General features: G+C 38.6%; 3 protein-coding genes across 11 annotated transcripts; 1 reads left to right on the top strand and 2 right to left on the bottom strand.

Moving 5' to 3' along the window:
• Positions 1-107: 107 nt before the first annotated feature.
• On the bottom strand, positions 108-4,518 carry LOC309699774 (torsin-1A-interacting protein 2-like). 4 transcript variants are annotated; one of them, XM_082522949.1, is made up of 9 exons: positions 4,398-4,518; positions 3,700-3,775; positions 2,787-2,930; positions 2,578-2,682; positions 2,442-2,489; positions 2,185-2,343; positions 1,782-1,913; positions 1,479-1,607; positions 108-1,372 (listed from the first exon to the last, which is right to left on the bottom strand). In XM_082522949.1, the coding sequence occupies exons 2-9, from the start codon at positions 3,731-3,733 to the stop codon at positions 609-611; spliced, it is 1,515 nt and encodes a 504-aa protein (XP_082379075.1). In that variant the 5' UTR covers positions 3,734-3,775; positions 4,398-4,518; the 3' UTR covers positions 108-608. The 4 variants fall into 4 exon arrangements, with proteins under 4 accessions (XP_082379075.1, XP_082379076.1, XP_082379077.1 ...); XM_082522950.1 differs by lacking the exon at positions 4,398-4,518 and adding an exon at positions 3,901-4,373; XM_082522951.1 differs by lacking the exon at positions 2,185-2,343.
• A 48-nt stretch (positions 4,519-4,566) lies between these two features.
• On the top strand, positions 4,567-9,536 carry LOC309699772 (uncharacterized protein). Of its 6 annotated transcripts, none has more exons than XM_082522946.1 (8): positions 4,567-4,756; positions 5,963-6,058; positions 6,215-6,388; positions 6,964-7,065; positions 7,147-7,299; positions 7,391-7,495; positions 7,591-7,641; positions 7,740-9,536. In XM_082522946.1, the coding sequence occupies exons 1-8, from the start codon at positions 4,690-4,692 to the stop codon at positions 8,537-8,539; spliced, it is 1,548 nt and encodes a 515-aa protein (XP_082379072.1). In that variant the 5' UTR covers positions 4,567-4,689; the 3' UTR covers positions 8,540-9,536. The 6 variants fall into 6 exon arrangements, with proteins under 6 accessions (XP_082379072.1, XP_082379070.1, XP_082379071.1 ...); XM_082522944.1 differs by having other exon boundaries at positions 5,963-6,094; XM_082522945.1 differs by having other exon boundaries at positions 4,567-4,762.
• Positions 9,537-10,447: 911 nt separating this feature from the next.
• On the bottom strand, positions 10,448-15,788 carry LOC309699859 (uncharacterized protein). The gene is made up of 12 exons (XM_082523035.1): positions 15,632-15,788; positions 15,006-15,189; positions 14,703-14,845; positions 14,533-14,624; positions 14,094-14,394; positions 13,929-13,982; positions 13,759-13,821; positions 13,450-13,533; positions 13,261-13,352; positions 13,116-13,174; positions 12,834-12,977; positions 10,448-12,738 (listed from the first exon to the last, which is right to left on the bottom strand). Exons 1-12 carry the CDS (start codon positions 15,656-15,658, stop codon positions 12,566-12,568), a joined length of 1,416 nt encoding a protein of 471 aa, XP_082379161.1. The 5' UTR covers positions 15,659-15,788; the 3' UTR covers positions 10,448-12,565.
• Between the last annotated feature and the right edge of the window lie 1,151 nt (positions 15,789-16,939).

Here is a 16,939-nt window from a genome sequence, read left to right as displayed (position 1 = left end):
GCTTTTCAAAATGCCACCAAGCCTTTTCACAGACGCTGGAGACAAGTTTCAGATGTGGATTTGCTGCCCTCTGGTGGCAACAGTGTTCATTCCAGTCACAAAAGACATTTAAAATTCTTCAGCGTTTATTTTTTACTTTAAGGCACATATAATTTATGTACTTATCTTCATTCTTTATCCCGTAGTGTAACGTGTACATATACATATAGACAAAAAGGACTTTGTATGTTCAGTTAAGGCATGTCGGTGCCATGCAAGTTTCCGAATCACAGAAGACATTTGCAATAACAATTAAAAACCCCATTGCCGTGATACCAAAAGAATTGTTCTTCCTTCTATCTTGTGACTCCAAGTATTTATTAAAATGCAGAAATTACCTTCAAAATTTTAAATATAATGCAGAGACCAAATAAACTTACAATTATCTGTTCATAATTACATCTGATCAGAGAAATGACTTTAAATCCCATACCATAGTGATTCTCATTCATTCTGAAAGTCCACTTCTGTATATTCAATATCCTTGAGGTCTACTACCTCCCAAATGATGAATTACCCAGCTTAGTGCCCAGATTAAAAGTTCAGACTAGAATGAATGCTTCTGCTCTCTAGCACCCTTCAAGCTCTATTCTCTGCTCTGCTGCCACGGGGAGGATAAGGTGAGAAATACGACTCCACAGTCCACCATATTTGTCCAGGTCCATCATGTCAAAAGACACTGGGTGGCCATGAGTGAGGAATTTTTTTTGAAGGTGGTCATCCACCATCTCCTCAACAGCACACAAGCTAATCTTAGCAGGAATCTCGTCTTCTTCCCCCAGCAGTACAGTGAAGATCAGAAAAGTTTTCTTGTATGCGGCATTCTCGTGGTCGCAATAACGATAAAAAATTAGCGTGGAGCCCGGAGGTAGCTCTTCAAAGCGATGAATGACGGCTACAGGTTTGTCTCCATCAAAAGCTCCCTGCAACTTCCTGTCAATGTCCAGTTTGACGTGGTCACTGTCCTGGCTGGCTTTGCTGGCTCCATCTATGTGGAGGACGGAGGCGTTCAGGGCAGAAGAGTAGGCGGAGGCCAGGTCCCGAGCTAGGCAGTTCAGCGTCTTCTCAGCTCTGAGGCCTGCAGTGAGAATCAGACTCACGGGCTCCGTGGGCTGTGTGGTCTGAAGGTGTCTCTTAAGGTGGATTCTGCCCCTATTCCAGAGCTCAGCACGCTGGTTAGGAAACCGAGTCTTTACTTTTTCCAGCTGCCTGAGGAAGACGTCTATCTTCGGTACATCATTCGTCTGAGGCGGAGATTCTGGCTGAAGAAAATGCAGCGCGATAGCAACAATTGCCACTACTATAGCAACTGCTAGCAAGTATTTTCCACTTCCTACGGAGAAAAGGCCTGTGTTATTTAAACATCTACTTCATAACAAAAAGAATTATTTTAAAAAAAAAACTATTACAAAAAAAAAGAACAAATGTACTAAGATTACCGCTAGTAACTTGTGGATCTTCAGTTTGACTAGCCTCTGGGGTGGTAGGACCGATGTTTTCAACATTATTACCGTGGTCATCTAACTGCTGTGTTGGGCTCTCAGGTTCTTGCCGTCTTTCCTCTGAAGCTGAAAAATTGTTCACAGGGAAAAAACAAGTTTACACAAATAAAAGAGGGTAAAGAAAAGAAAAAACTTACACACTTCCAGTTTCCTCGTGGAGTCATAGAAAGTCAGCAGACTGAAGCAAAAAGTTTAAGGAACAAATTCTAATCCATGATGTTCCAAAAAGTTCTGACTCACCATCTCCAAATTTATTATCTGAGTTGTTTTTCTTTAGCTCAGGTTCCGGTTCATCGCCCTGGTCATTCGCTTTGTCATTTGGGATTTGTAAAGTTAATTCTGATGGTTTGTTCGTTGTGACGCGACTTTTATCTAACGAAATAAAAACAGTTTAACTTTCACAACATCCTAAGACTTTGGATCTTTAAATATTTCTGATTCTTGTGTCCCATAAGATTAAGCAAGTGCTTCATCTTTAAATATGACTAGAAAACTTTTATTACAGCAGTAGTTTCCTTTTTAATCTTAGAACAACGAGGCTAAATGTATGTTTTAAACCAAAGTAAATATAGACTTTGTCTTTCAAATAAATCCATAATAATATCTGAATCAGCTGTTACAATACTCTGACAGGAACACTAACCTGATTTTGGCGCTATCGTGACTTGTTCCTCATTTTTTGATAACAATTGTTTGCCATCAGTTTGACTAGGATTGCTTTTCTTCTCCGTCTGTGTGCTGTCCTTATCGGGAGAATGTGCTTCTGCAACAGGTCGCACCTCTTTTTTATACGAATCCCTGTCTGCAATAAGCACGTGACTCATTTATGTTAATTGCCCATGAAATCTGTCATATCTATTCAAGATCCCACACGTGGTCTCTTTAATATTCCTTCCTTACCTTGAATAGTATCGCTGAAGTCAGCAGGTTGAGATGGTAAAGCTGTGGCTGATTAAACAGGATCAAAGCAATTTTTGATCAGTAGAAACATTTGGTAACAAATGTTCTCTTGACTCTGAACGGTTGAACAATTTACCTGCTGTAACTGTGTGTTCCTGAAAATGAGCCTGATCACTGTCTAAGTTCTCACAGGATCCGTCTTCATTTGTATTTGTTGACTGTGTTTCACCTTCACTGAACTCTGTAAAAAAGAAATCACAGTTTTGTTTGTGGAGTCACAGAAAGTTAGCTGACTGAAGCAAAAAAGAATTCTAATCAGTGATGTTTCAGAAAGGTCAGACTCACGGTCTCCAGGCTGACAGTCTGTGTTGTCCTTGGCTGAGATTTCTTTTTTCTCACTTTCGCCTCCATCTATCCGATCATCTTGTTTATCTTGGGTTGGTGGAACAGTTGTTTCAGATGCTCCCTGTGTCGTGGTTTGACTTGTGTCTGTTGAAATAAAAATAGTTTAACTTCCATAGCAACCTAGAACTTCCGATCTCTACATATTTAATATTACTGTGCCCCAAAAATCATCTTGGATCAGGCATCTGCAGCATCCTTAATGGAGATTTCTTTTAACAAAGCCCAGGGCAACAGTAATTCCCCTTTTAATCTTGGAACAATAAGACTGACAATAGGTGAGATATGGAACATTCTCAGAAAACTTGACCTCCGACCTTGACCTTAAGTTGAGATCACTGAGATTCAAACTCATCCAAGGTTTTATTAGATGCACCTATGGTACGAATTCCAAAATCCTATGTTCTTCATTACAACATTGTACCTTTTTTTGCACCCTTTCTGCAAAAAACACGTTTGAATTTTCATTAATTATTTTACATTGGTGCAATAAATATATGTGCTATCCTTACAATGCTTACTCACTCTCTCTCTCTCTCAATCTTTTCAAAAGGTTCAAAAAAGTAAAACTTAATAGTGATAAAAATGTTCAAGATAAACATATTTGTTCTATACAGATCTTGGTTATAACTGATTTTTTTGTATTTATTTACATTTCATCACGAGAAACAAATAACATTTTAGTTCAGAAACATGCTATAACTGAAGTAAATGCCAAATATTAACCGTACATGTGTTCAGTATTTCTTGAAATAGAGATAAACATTAGTTATGTCTGTACTGCTTTAATAATGCAGCGAGTCGACCACCAAACAGCAAACACTGGCTGAGCAACGTAGAAATATTAGAATTTTACCTGCTGCGTTCGGACTGGGGACTTCCTTTTCCATGTCTTTAGGTAGATGGTCTTCCTTTTCTTCACTTAGGGTTCACTGGATGGTTCAAGCGTGAATAAAACAAATAAACATTACATGTTTTTCTTTTTTATGCGAAGCCACGAGTTACAGTTTGTCGTCACATGTTCAAAGGTCCAAACAAATAATGTAAATCTGCTTACGTGCATGTCAACAGAGCCAAGCTCAAAGGCAGTCTCGCTAAAGTTAAAGAAGAACGAGAACAACCATTACGCTCCTGAACTTTTCAAACTGTCACTAAATAAAAAGGAAATATGTACATTGCATTTTGGAAGTATTAATTTGTGGCTGTGCTTTCGTGGATTTGCTAAATAACGTTTTGCTACTAAATCGAAACTGAACTTGCTGCGAGGTGACAGTAAGCAAGCCGAAGAAAAGCTAGTATAAATTATTGCGAGAGAAATAACTACTCGCCGGGAACTAAGCTCTAATGACATGCACGAAACGTAAATTGTTGGTAACCATAATTAAAGAGAACTAGCTATTTAAGTGACAAAAGATAACTAAGCTAGCCCAGCCAGAGTGATGCTAATTTAGCCAACAGTTACCAAAGCATTACTTGGGTGTTATTGTAAAAAAAAAATGCCTTCGTGTAACTCAAAAGTCATAACGATACGCTTTTCTGATTACTGCTCCATACCAAATATGTCACGGATCATATCGCCGTAGATCATACGCTTCCTTAGCTTTCAGTTAGCATGTGTGGCACTCATAGCAGACTAAATTCTGAAGCGGAACGTTTAACAGTGCCTTTGTTTCTATCGAGATAACTAAACGTTGCACTATTTTCCGGGCGGCAACGGTGTCCTGTCAAGAAATGTCCCCCCAGCTACAGGGAAGTCCAGTGATTGTAGCTTGTTTGTGCGCGCGATGCTACGTCGCATTGTTTAGTTGAAGTTGTTTGGCATTGCTCAATTGAATTTGAGTTACAAATGGATAGCAGAGACTCTGAAGATAAGCTCTCTCGTCCCATGACTAGATCGACACGACGGATGTCAGGTAAAGGTGAGCACTGTTCGAGTGGTATGTCAATTAACTAGCTTAGCCATCGGAATTAGCTCCCTCATACTCACAAGTTTAAAAGAAAATCAGATTTGGATCGGTGCTTTGGCTAATGTTAGCAGGCTTCACCGGTGTAAATGATCCTCAGATAGGAATCTGTATTAAAATTAACTTAATGTTTCAGTTCCTGGTACGAGTTCAGGCACAACTTTAAAACCAATGAGTTATCTCCTTACATTGAAATGCTTTGCTACATATTAGCCATTATCTGTGTGAGGGTTTTTTTTTTTTTTGTTGTTTGTTTGTGTTTTGTTTTTTAGCGCTGTGTCTCGAAACAGTTTACAGCAGCAGCGAAATTAAAATCACAAACTGACTTTCGCTTTTAGCACTGGCGGTCAGTGACAGGGATCAACGTTTCATTAAGCCGCTAAACACACTGATATATGGGCAAACTGTGAAAAGCAAGGTTGGACTGACTTGATATTGAGTGCAACTAGTCTGTGGAAATATGAGTTTTCCTTTTAAGAGCATTCTGAAGTCAATGACAGAGTAGTTCAAAAATGAAAATTCACAGGCTTTTACTGTGAAATCCAAAATAACATGGCATTGACGTGGCTACTGGAGTACACGGGTGTGTCATTTGGATGTAACATTAGAGTGTGTAAACAAGACTAAATGATATTTGTTATTATGTACTTAACATATCTGCAAATTAACTCGAAGCTTTTATTTTTGCAATTAGGTTTCGAATGCTTTTATTTTGAAATGAGGGTTAATGTTGAAGCTACATTTACTTGAAGGTGGTTTTTATTTTGAAATCAGGTTTCCGCGTCTCTTGCCGTAATACTAGAATACATAGGGAACACAAAGCAAAATGGAGGCTGGCTGGACACCAGTTCTGTTTCAGGGTTTTTTCTTCTTTTGGCTGCTCCTGTCAGCGGTCCCCACAGGGGATCATCTCCGTCTTTTTCGCCCTGTCCCTAGCTCTGCATGTCCTCCTTCACATCATCCAGGAATCTCTTCTTTTGTGTTCCTCTTTTCCTCCTGCCTGGCATTTGCATTTTCAACCTCCTTTGCCCAGTATATTCACTATCCTTCCTCTGCACTTGTCCAAACTATCTCAGCCTTGCCTCGCTATTTCTCTAAATAACTTATCCTGAGCTGTCCATGTGATATACTCATTTCTAATCCTGTCTTCCAAAGGGTCGAGTTTTGAGGCAACTCCTAGGCAGCCTATAAAGAGGACCAAAAGAAAAAAAGCACAAGCTGACGCTGCTGATGCTCCTACATCAGTTAATGGTACCAAAGATGGGGAGCCTGACTTTGAAGATGGAGGTTAGTTGCTGGAATTAAGTATTTGCCTAATTTTAATGGCTGATTACCCTTAGTTACCCTCACTGTTCAAGGCACTGTTAAAAAACAAACAATCCGTGTCTATTATTTATTACCTAACAGAGTCCCCTAGCAAGAAGAGCCGACTGGATGCTGAAGAAGCAGTGTTTGACGAGAGCGCTGAAAGTAGGATGGATGTTGAGGAATCATCTGGAGACATTCAGAAAAATGAAGACCAGGAAATGGATATTGAACGGGATTCCTTTAAAGTCACTGATCTGCCAAACATACACAAAGGTTTGTACTACAACTAGTGAACATTCATTATGAAATAAATCATAGAGATTAGATAATATTCCCTTTTAATTTATTTTTATTAAATGTAAAGAACAAATGGATAATACAGTAACTTAAAACATAGGGAGGCTGTATAAAGTGTAAATAAAACAGGACTGAATTAAGTTATCAAAACACCACATTTAAATGTCCAAAGATTGATTCTGTTCATCAACCTGTTCCAAAATCTTCTACACAGTACATTTGCTAAATGACTGAAACTATGACTATGCAAATGTACTGTTTATAAGGTTGGGGAAACCTGCAGTCAGCTGAGATTGGAGATTCCCCCTCTGAAAACGCTACGTCCAGATGAACAGAATCAGACTTTGGAGATTTACTTACCTGGATGATTGAGAATGCATCACATTTAAATAAAAAAAAATTAAAATAAAAACAAAGGCAAACATCTTGGACCAATACTTTATTTTCACTATATAAGCCATATAATAATATACAAATACACTTTGTGTTAAGTTACTTTTCTTTTATGACTTTATTAGGATTTTATCTTAAAAATCTTCTGCTTAACACAGATGCTCTCGGAGATAGGAACTTAAATCCCCGTGTAGTGCTTGATGAGCTCTACAGACCCAGTCTTAAGACTGAGGATCCCAACTTGATGAAATCCAAGAAAGGTAGAAAAATGCTCCATCTTCCTTGACATTCAGAGTGTTAAATTATGGTCTAAGTTATTTGACCTAACCTATTTTGTTTAGTTTCAGCAACACCAGCACCTAAAGCACCTGCACCCCCCACCAAGCCTGTCGCACAGATCAGCGCGACAGTGAACAGACATCATTCACCGGCTCTCAAGCCGTCCAGCATGGTAGACTACAAGAGGACGATGATGCTCAAAGCCCAGAGCGCTGGTATTGTGCTGCTCATATTCTGTATAGAAAGGTTGAGCGTCTGCGTGATGACTTTTGATCTTTGAAAAGATGTTTTCTTTTCTAAATTTAGCCTCATCTTCAGATTTATCCAAAGTTAACCACCTTACCCCAAGTGTGAATCCGAGACGTATGAATAACGTTCCAAGAAAAGAGACTATTCATTCCAAAGAATCTGGTATTGCTGCTTTATCTCAGTATTCTCTCTCTGCAACACCTGCTATAGTGGTGACATCTGTGCATTAATATAATCATGTTTTCTTTTATTAAAAGACAAACAGAAACCTGTTGCTACCAAGACACGCCCCAGAAATTCCTCTAGAGGTAAGTTTGTCATTTTAATTATTATCTTTAGACCTGATGATGCTTTTTAAACATTATTTATTAACTTTGTGTGTTCTTTTGTTTCTGTGTTATTAAAGGGTTCACGTGGTGTTTGTGGGGTTTAGTTCGGCTGGTAGTTCTCCTGTTAGTTCTCCTGGTACTATTTGTGATCGGGACATTGCTGATATACAAGATCATCCCATTACTCCAAGACATGAAACGTGGTGGAGGGCAGTCATCCAGGGCTGTGAAGCCAGAAAGGTTTGCTGATCAATTGTCTGATCTTCAGACTCAGTTCCCCAGTCAGCGGCCTGAGTTGTGGAAGTTGAGCAAAATCCACCTGGAGAAGCACCTTAAAACAGCCCATCCCTCTGAGCCAGTCAGTCTGATTTTCACTGCAGGACAGAAGGCTGAGAGGACACTGCAGTGCCTTGCTCGGGGTCTGGCTGCTTCCTTCTCATCTGCCCTCAATGCCTCTTTCCTTGACATTGATGGAAAAAGCAAAGCAGGCCAGGACAGTGATAAGGTGAAGTTAGACATTGACAGTCAGCTGCAAGCAGCGTTTGAGGGAGAAAAACCTGTGGCCATCATTCATCGTTTGGAAGAGCTGCCACCAGGCTCCACTCTCATTTTTTATCGCTACTGCGACCACGAGAATTCCGCATATAAGCGGGTTTTCTTGTTGTTTTCTGTGCTGCTGCCTCAAGATGAGATCCCGAAGGAAAAGGGTTTAAAAGAGGTGGAAGAGATGGTGCAAGACTATCTTAAGGAGAGGCTGGTGGACACCAGTGGCAAAACGTATAATATAATGAATAATGATATGTTTGGTGGTCTGTGGAGTCGCATCTCCCATCTTGTCCTGCCTGTGGTGTCTGAGGTGGAGAAGAAAGGATGCTAAAAAAACCAAGCTGCCTGATTCTTCTTTGCACTGTAGAAGGAGCTACGAGAAAGGAAAAACGTGGAAGTATGATGTGTGCTGTGATAATTCATTTACAGCATTCGATAATTGTGTTATTCTCTTTCTCTCAGAGATTACATTGTACTTAAATTGAAGTCAAACGCATATGATTTGGTTCGACTGCACAAAAATTTAAACAGTTTTTACTCATGCATGCATGTTAAAAGAGGTTACAGTGTTACACCATCATTCCACTTCACAAGTGTGGCGATAATCTTTTCTCATGTGCATGCAATCTACGAAACACAGACTGACTGAGCTGTTTAATTTTTTGTTGCCTGTTAAAGCCTGCATCGTTTCTCAGCAGCTTTTAATGACCATCTCATTTTTTCCGTCATCCTCAGCTTTTCTTTACTGGAACTAAAAAAAAAAAAAAAAAGTTTTGTTTTCAGTGAAAATTCATATTTCATCTTTTATTCTGCTGTCCAAGACAACCAGGTGACTTCATTTAATTCTTTATTTTTTGTGTGAGTGCTGGAAATGCTTGGTTTTGACTTAAGTGTCTGTCTTTTTGAGCAACAGCTTTTTAAGGTGAATATTTTATATTCTTTGCTTTTTTCTAAATATGTATATTTGTGTCATGTTTCCTGGATTGAGGTATTTTTTTAAAGCTGTGTATATGTGGATTTGATATTAAATGGTCTTTTGAACATGTTGTCACTTCACATTGTGAGCTACTCGCAATGTGGTTTATATCTGTAAAAATATTTTGGATAAATACTGATTAGCTCGTCCCAGACTGTGCCTTAAACACATATGAAGAATACACTGTATTTAATTAGAGTAAAAACTTTCTCCAGTCATTTATACTAGCGCACATGACAACATGTGAACTTGTTTGTGCTGTTTCCTGTCATACATCTCATTCCTCTTGTTATTCTGAGCACTCATAAACACCTGAATATTATCAATAAAGATAATTTTGATACATAGAGGAGTGAATTGTCTAATTGTTTATGTTAATAATGAGCTAGGCTACTACTGTTAGCTACAAATATGAAACTGAGGCTACAGTTCTTACAGGCTCAGCAAAACCAGACAACTAGACTGTAAAAATGGTGCCTGGTCTGATGAGTGTATTGTAATGTTGTGACAGTAGGGTCAGAATTTGGTATAGACAACGTGCGAGCATGGATCCATCCTTCTTTCTCTTAACGGTCAAGGTGTTGGTGGCGACATAATTCTTGGCATATTTTAGAGTCTTAACACTTGTTGAGCATTGTTTAAATGCCACAGTCTACCTGAGTGTTGTAACTGTTTATGACCACAATGTAGCCACCTGCATTAAAAAACACAACACACCATGTAACAAAGCTGTTAACCTCAAACTTGTTTACTGTACTCAGATTGCCTCCACAGTTACCAAATCCTGATCCAGTCCAGGACTTTGAAGGTAAAAATGTTCTAAATGCAAGAATGTGTGGGGGGAAAGTGAACTTTCAGTTTTCATCTTCACACACTTGTGTTTTAAATTTACAGTTACAGAAAAAACATCCACAAATGTTTAGATTGATATCTACACAAATATACCGAGAGCTGCAAACTGGTAATTCAAATTAAATATTTGGGGGGATGTGATGAAATGAAATTTAGATTATGATAAATGTGTAGCAACTGCGTGAGGCTATGATGTTAATATGGACCAAAATCACAAAGAATTAAGACAGCAAGGACTCTAATAAAGCATCCACTGGGTGTAACCTGTCCTTCTGTTTACTAAAAATTAAAGTCTCCAGCTGTGAAACGAGGACTTGACATCTATTCAGCACATAAGAAGTCAAACATTTACTAAGCAGGAGTTACGACTCACTTCTTAAGAAACCTGACAGTTCAAAAGTCCATTTCAAGATTATGTTTACAGACACTGTTTTGTATCGATAACATTAAAATTAGGTTTGACACAAAGTATGAATATGTTTTTACATTTATTTAAATGTGTCCAGATGAAGATATACATTGTAGCTGCTAGAAGAGCATTAGTACGGCTCTAAGAACAGGAAGTTACAGCAAGTTTAATCATTTTCTAAGCAGTTGATAAATGCATCTCTGTAGCTTGGCCGAGTTTAACTGAGTGAGTCACCAAATGGACCACAGACATAAACAAAGGCTACCTTTTACACAGCAGTGGGTTTATTGTTTTGAACTCAAAGTGAAATACCACAAAAGAAAAGCCATTTTACTGCTGAATCATGAGACATCAGTTTGCAGCTCATGCTGTAGTTTCATGGGGACGAAACTTGTGAGTGAGTGCTCCACTTCCACTTCCTCAAGTGGTCTTGATGAAAAGAGCATTTATTTGAAGTTTACACAGCTACATTCTGGCCTGAAAATATCGTAAGAGGTTTTTTTTTGTGATCCAGACAGAGTAATATTAAAACTAAGTAGCTGCCGCCATTGTTGGAAACTGGAATTGGCTGAGCCGCGCTATGAATTCTGAGATATGGTGGACCACGAAGGATACACCCAACCCCTCCTTCAAACCTGTCAATCATACACAGTACAACATGCAGTGAAACGCTTACTGCTGTGCAATTCTCGACCATTAAAAATACAAGAATGACCTCAAATTAAATATGGAAATTAAAAAGGTTTGCAAATCAGCAGTGTGCAGATTTACAGTGAACAGTAAAAAAAATTATTGAAATACATTATTTTGTTATTGAGTGCATGTACAGTGATGTGATATGCAGTGTTGGGAAGGTCACTTTGGCTCTGGATGGTGAGTAGAAGTTCTTGAGCATCTTCAGAGTGTTTGTGTGACAGGTCCTGTGTGATGTCAAGCCCCGGGTATGTGAAATTGTCTTCTCTCTCCACTGTTAAATATACACTGCCTAATAATGTCTGTTCTGTGTGGCTTTTCATTAGGCTTTTTTTCTTAATCTGACTGCAAGAAAATGCCTCCAAGACACGGCAAGGCTTTGAAATGGCAATACACAGGTGGATCTAACTTCATCCTCGAAGTACTGCTTAACTTTGATGAGAATTAATTTAACCTACGTTAGGAAAACTTCCCTTGAAAATGAAAAACAAGCTATATAGTGTGCCAGGGGCGTTTTTAGCCCAAAGATTTACTTTTTTTTGCTGTTTGTCTGTCGCACTACTAAAAATATAAAAATATTTTAAGGACTCTTCTATTTTTGGAGTGTATTTTTTTATGTATCTGTATTATATGATACACACACATTAAAAGTGAATCTCTGTCCAGAAAATACACTCAGTTTACTTTTTGCTCACTGTGAGCATCATTCATTATTCTCCCCAGTAATTAAGGTTAGGATATTTTTTTTTTATTCCAATCCATTCTTCTTTTGCAGCATTTAAATAACCTTTATCAGATTTGTTACAGACATTTCAAAAAAGTGTTTTGCTTTTCTTTTACAAATGTGGGGATTAAATTGAGTTAAAATGTACAAAACAGTGATGTCATGTTTTGTGACGAGGACCCAGGCACAGAGAGACTTGATGAATTTAAGAATTTCATGATTTAATAAAGAAATTTGCAGACTTGCACAGAGATGGTAAAATTATGATGACTGATAACAGAGACGAAGACAACAGACGATGAGGACAGGGAGGAACAGGGGTTTAACTGCACCAAGGAGACAGTCAGAGAGAACTCGGGACAACTGGAGACATTTAGGGATGCAGGGACTGACAGAGACGGGGAAGAAGTCTCACTGTGACGAGTAAAGTTTATCTTGCCTGGCTGGGCAGCTCTCTGGGTGCTCAGCACCCCCAAAGCTCTGATCCTAGAATCGCCCCTGTAGTGTGCTAAAGCAATATGCAGTCTGTGTAGTCTGCCTGGTGTATTGAAAAATTACGAGATACAATAAATAAGACCCTCAAGCACTACTTGCATTAAATGAGGAAGCAGCAGGTAAACAGTGTGATATGATCAGTGTGATGTAACCATACTATATATAAACTGTAAGAGAAATCTGATTGTGATTCAAACAAACCACAAAACTATTGTTTCTGACAAGTAAATATACCAACAATGATGGCTATAGAAAAAGAAATGGCTCCAGCGAAGAGGATTACTGACACAATATTAACAACAACATCTCTGAGTCTCCTCTGGAAATGAGAAAAACAGACATGAACTTGCTGCTTGTTTCTCTCGCTCATTCCTAAATGGCCTGTAACAGAAAAATACTAATATTATTATTCCTCATTAGATTTGATGCTGTATCTGATGCAGATTTTTATATTCAGACAGGCACAAGGCATTCACCTCGTTTTTCACTGCTCAAAATGACAATCCAGATTACATTCAGGAAATCCCATACTGTGAAAGCAATCATCACTTTCAGAAGCCAAGAGTCCCTCACGTTATTTCCGCACTCATTCTCCATAACACCAAGAAATATGACAGCAACTGGCCCAAAACAAACATGGAAATAATATCAGAGCAATGTAAAGGCAGTGGCAACTACTTCCACAAAAAAAGTCCAAACTCTTTTTTGATGGTGTAAAGTTAATACTCTTAAATTTACAAGTATAAGAATTTTCTTACTTGTAAATATATTATGGATAACAAAACAAACACTGGCAGCGTATTCACAAATCTTCCTTCTTGAAGAGAACGTGAAAAATGAAATAAACATTTTGCACAAATGTCAGTTGATATGTTTGCACATGCAAAGTGAAGTTAAACGTACCTTTCAGGACCACTTCTAATCCCCAGAGACAAAATTACTGTTCCAGTGAAATTAATCACTATCATCACACACACAAGAGCAAAGAAGATGACCTAAAAAATACATAAACACACACATTAAAAATACATGTGGGAAAAATTAAACAGATGTTGTTAATGAGACGGGTTTTACACCACCAGTTGTTCTCACCTTGGAGGAATCACCGATACTAAACAAGATCAGGGATGAGATTTCAACAGCCACACAGAGGACGTTGCCTGCTACCTTACACACCTACAAAATTTAAATAAAAACAACAGTGCATATAATAAGTTAGACAGCCTTGAAAGCCCTGAAAATCCATATTTTACCCTATGAAAGCAGGGGTAAGTTCCAGCACCCCGTGAACCCCCGGCTTTCAAACTAACTACATACTCAAAGAATTCTTGGAAGCAATACAAAGATGCAGGACAAGAAGAAAATAAAACACTGTGAGCACCAAAGGCCCCCAGCTCTTACCTTATTTATATGATGAAAAACAGCCTCACTGGCCAGTAAGACTTTGCCTATATTGGATATTACCTAACAAGACATGAAGTAGAACACAATTACATTTCTTTTTGTTCTTTTAAGGTGGGGCTGAATAGCATTTAGTGCGTGTCTTGAGTATCGTTAAATATGCTACTTACTTTCATCTCTGCCACCAAAACACAATCAAAACACATCAGTGCAATACCTGCTCGCTGAAAGTAAATCAGAAACAGGGAGCAGTGTTGTCAAAAAAAGCTCTTGCAAGGTTAATGAGTCACTTTGTGTACAGTGTTACAAAATCAAATCCACCTGTGGGTTCTTACTTCTTCTATGTTGGTGTTGCCCTTTGTGGTGCTTGGTGTAGTAGTTGTTTCCGGTGTAGCAGCTGTTTCCGGTGTAGTAGCTGTTTCCGGTGTAGTAGTTGTTTCCGGTGTAGTAGCGTTTTCCGGTGTAGTAGCTGTTTCTGGTGTAGTAGTTGTTTCCGGTGTAGTAGCTTTTTCCGGTGTAGTAGCTTTTTCCGGTGTAGTAGTTGTTTCCGGTGTAGTAGTTGTAGTAGTAGTGCGCTGAGGTAAGATGATATTCACATTTTCCCAGAATTTTACCCTTTGCTGAAGAAATGTTGCTCTGAAATATGTTAGAAGGGAATGAATGCTGATATAATTCATTTTCTGTTGCATTGTAATATTACAGAAATCTGAAGCAGGTCAGGTTCGATTTTCACCGTGGACGTCAGCCATAGAATATCAGAAATTTTAAAGTCACCTGAACATGATGTCCTGCTCTGCTTCTGTCGCAGTCCAGTTAACTCGGATCAAAGTTCTTTTGTGATTAACTGTGTGACTAACAGCTGAATCCTGAGAAGAGTGGCAAAACATAAGAGAGCTTCAGATTTACAAAAAATGAAAACAATAAATCAAATTCCAACTACTTACTTCCAAAACACCGCATTTCAGGAGTTGAGTCCTGTTAGGCTCAAGTAGAACAAATCTTCCAGTAAGACGTGTTTCATCTGCAACCTCTCGAGCCTCTAACATAAACCCTCTAAAATATGTGGATTCCTTGCTCTTGAGCAAAACTTGAAAATTGTTTCAAAAATTCATCCGAGCAAAGATTTGGGAAAAAGAGAATGAAGAGAGATTGTAATAACTTGTAAAAAAAAATGTAAATTACAATTACACCAGACATTGCTGTGATAAACAAATTTAACAAAATAAAAACTACAGCGTTCCCTGTACCTGTAACAGGCTCTCCAGGATAGCTGCCGGGCACATATTCAACCATGAAGGGGGGGTTTGTGGTTTGAGGAGCTGCACCATTATGATCGGGTAACATTGAGTCACATGCTTCTGGGAAGTAACCCCCTGAATACCCATGCAGCTTTGAGATGATGTTAAGACTAATCAGAATCCACATCCACATCTGTCAAATAAATATCACAGTGATACCCAGGTCATCCATTGGCACTCTAAATATTTATTTACTTCTGCAAGTATTCATATACTTCCAGCATGTAGACTTCTAGTGGCAGATTACACTGAAAGTGTTTGCTTTAAAGATGCTTGAGAGTATAATGTCATTGTCATTCATAGATTTGCGAGTATTGAGCAGCCGACACATTGCTGGACATAAATGTTAGGTTAAAACTTTTTCGCCTTTTAACTACTGTTTGATTACAAATGCAGTTTTGGTGGACAGAGCCAGCATGAGGTGAATGTGGATTTCTCTAGGAAAACTATTAGGGGGAAAGCCGTTTTAGAGAGCTCTCAGTTTTATCCATTAAACTTGAAAAGGATTTCAACATTTCTCTGGCAAATATTAAACACAGACTGACAAAAACAACTGAGTAAGAACAGTTTCTTACCTTAAAGTAAATGTTTGCACACCACATCTAATAATGTGAATCAGAAAGCTAAGAGAATCAAAATAAACCTGAACATCTGAGTTGACAAAGAAAAATATCTCCTCTTTGAAAGTCCCTCTAAGAGAAATAGAAGAAACCCTGCAAATGTCTCAGAAGAAATGAGTCCACCCTCCAGGACAGTTACAGTTGTTGCAATGTGTGTTAGTGGGCGGTGCTACAGCTGTAATTGAGGAAGCTGGAACATTGTGATAAACAAAACACATTTCCCTTCACTTGTGAAATGAAAGACATATCCTGGATTATTTTCCTAGTCTCTTACTTCCTCTGTGTGTGTCACCATCCATATCACTAGTTCAATTAATCTGGCTCAGTGAGCAGATATACTGTGATGTGTAAGGCTTTGGATTGACGTTATTCAGTCCCATTGTCTTTAGTGGACCCTACTGGTCTAGGGTCCATATATATTGTGCTATTGTACTACAACCAATCAGAAAATTATGAAGGATCTGAGCTATGTAAATGTTGTCATTGTAGATGTGAGTCAGCCAGATTATGATTATCAGTGTGACTCATAGTTAATCATGAACAAAGACAGGACCATGCAGGTTTCAATCTGAGGTACATGAAGCTTCTTGATCCACACCTCAGATCAAGCAGCCGTCCAGTTTAAAGTTAATCCACAAGAAGAAAGAACAAACAAAAAGAAACATCAAAAAATGTTTGGCATGAAATTTCCTTTATAACAACCCAAACATACACCGAAGCATTTTCAGGAATACAGCAGTGCTTTAAATCATAACCCATCTAAAGCAGCGGTCTCCAACCTTTTTTGCGCCACGGACCGGTTTATGCCCGACAATATTTTCACGGACCGGCCTTTAAGGTGTCGCGGATAAATACAACAAAATAAAACCAGTACCGGTACCGAAAAAAAGAAAATTTATTCATAACACACGTGAAAAGACCCAGGAAAACCGAGTTAACGATAAAAACGATAACAAAATAACGCTGAAAACCGATAAAAACCCTGAAAACTATACATTTCACACCTGAGCCTCAACTCTCGCGGCCCGGTACCAAACGACTCACGGACCGGTACCGGTCCGAGGCCCGGGGGTTAGGGGCCGCTGCTCTAAAGGTATTTTTCATGATGTGGTAAAACATGAACAAAGGGCAGAAAAACACACAGATTGCATTTTGTTTGTGATGTGGAAGCATAATAGTGGTCAATCAAAAGTGATTATTGTGCAGTCGAATTTCTTTGGAAAGGGTGTGTCGAGATCATAATGAACACTGAGCTGTGACTTG

Source organism: Aulonocara stuartgranti (genome assembly GCF_965226115.1).
Source record: "Aulonocara stuartgranti genome assembly, chromosome: 23".
NCBI lineage: Eukaryota > Metazoa > Chordata > Actinopteri > Cichliformes > Cichlidae > Aulonocara > Aulonocara stuartgranti.
This window is presented reverse-complemented; position numbering and strand designations above follow the sequence as displayed.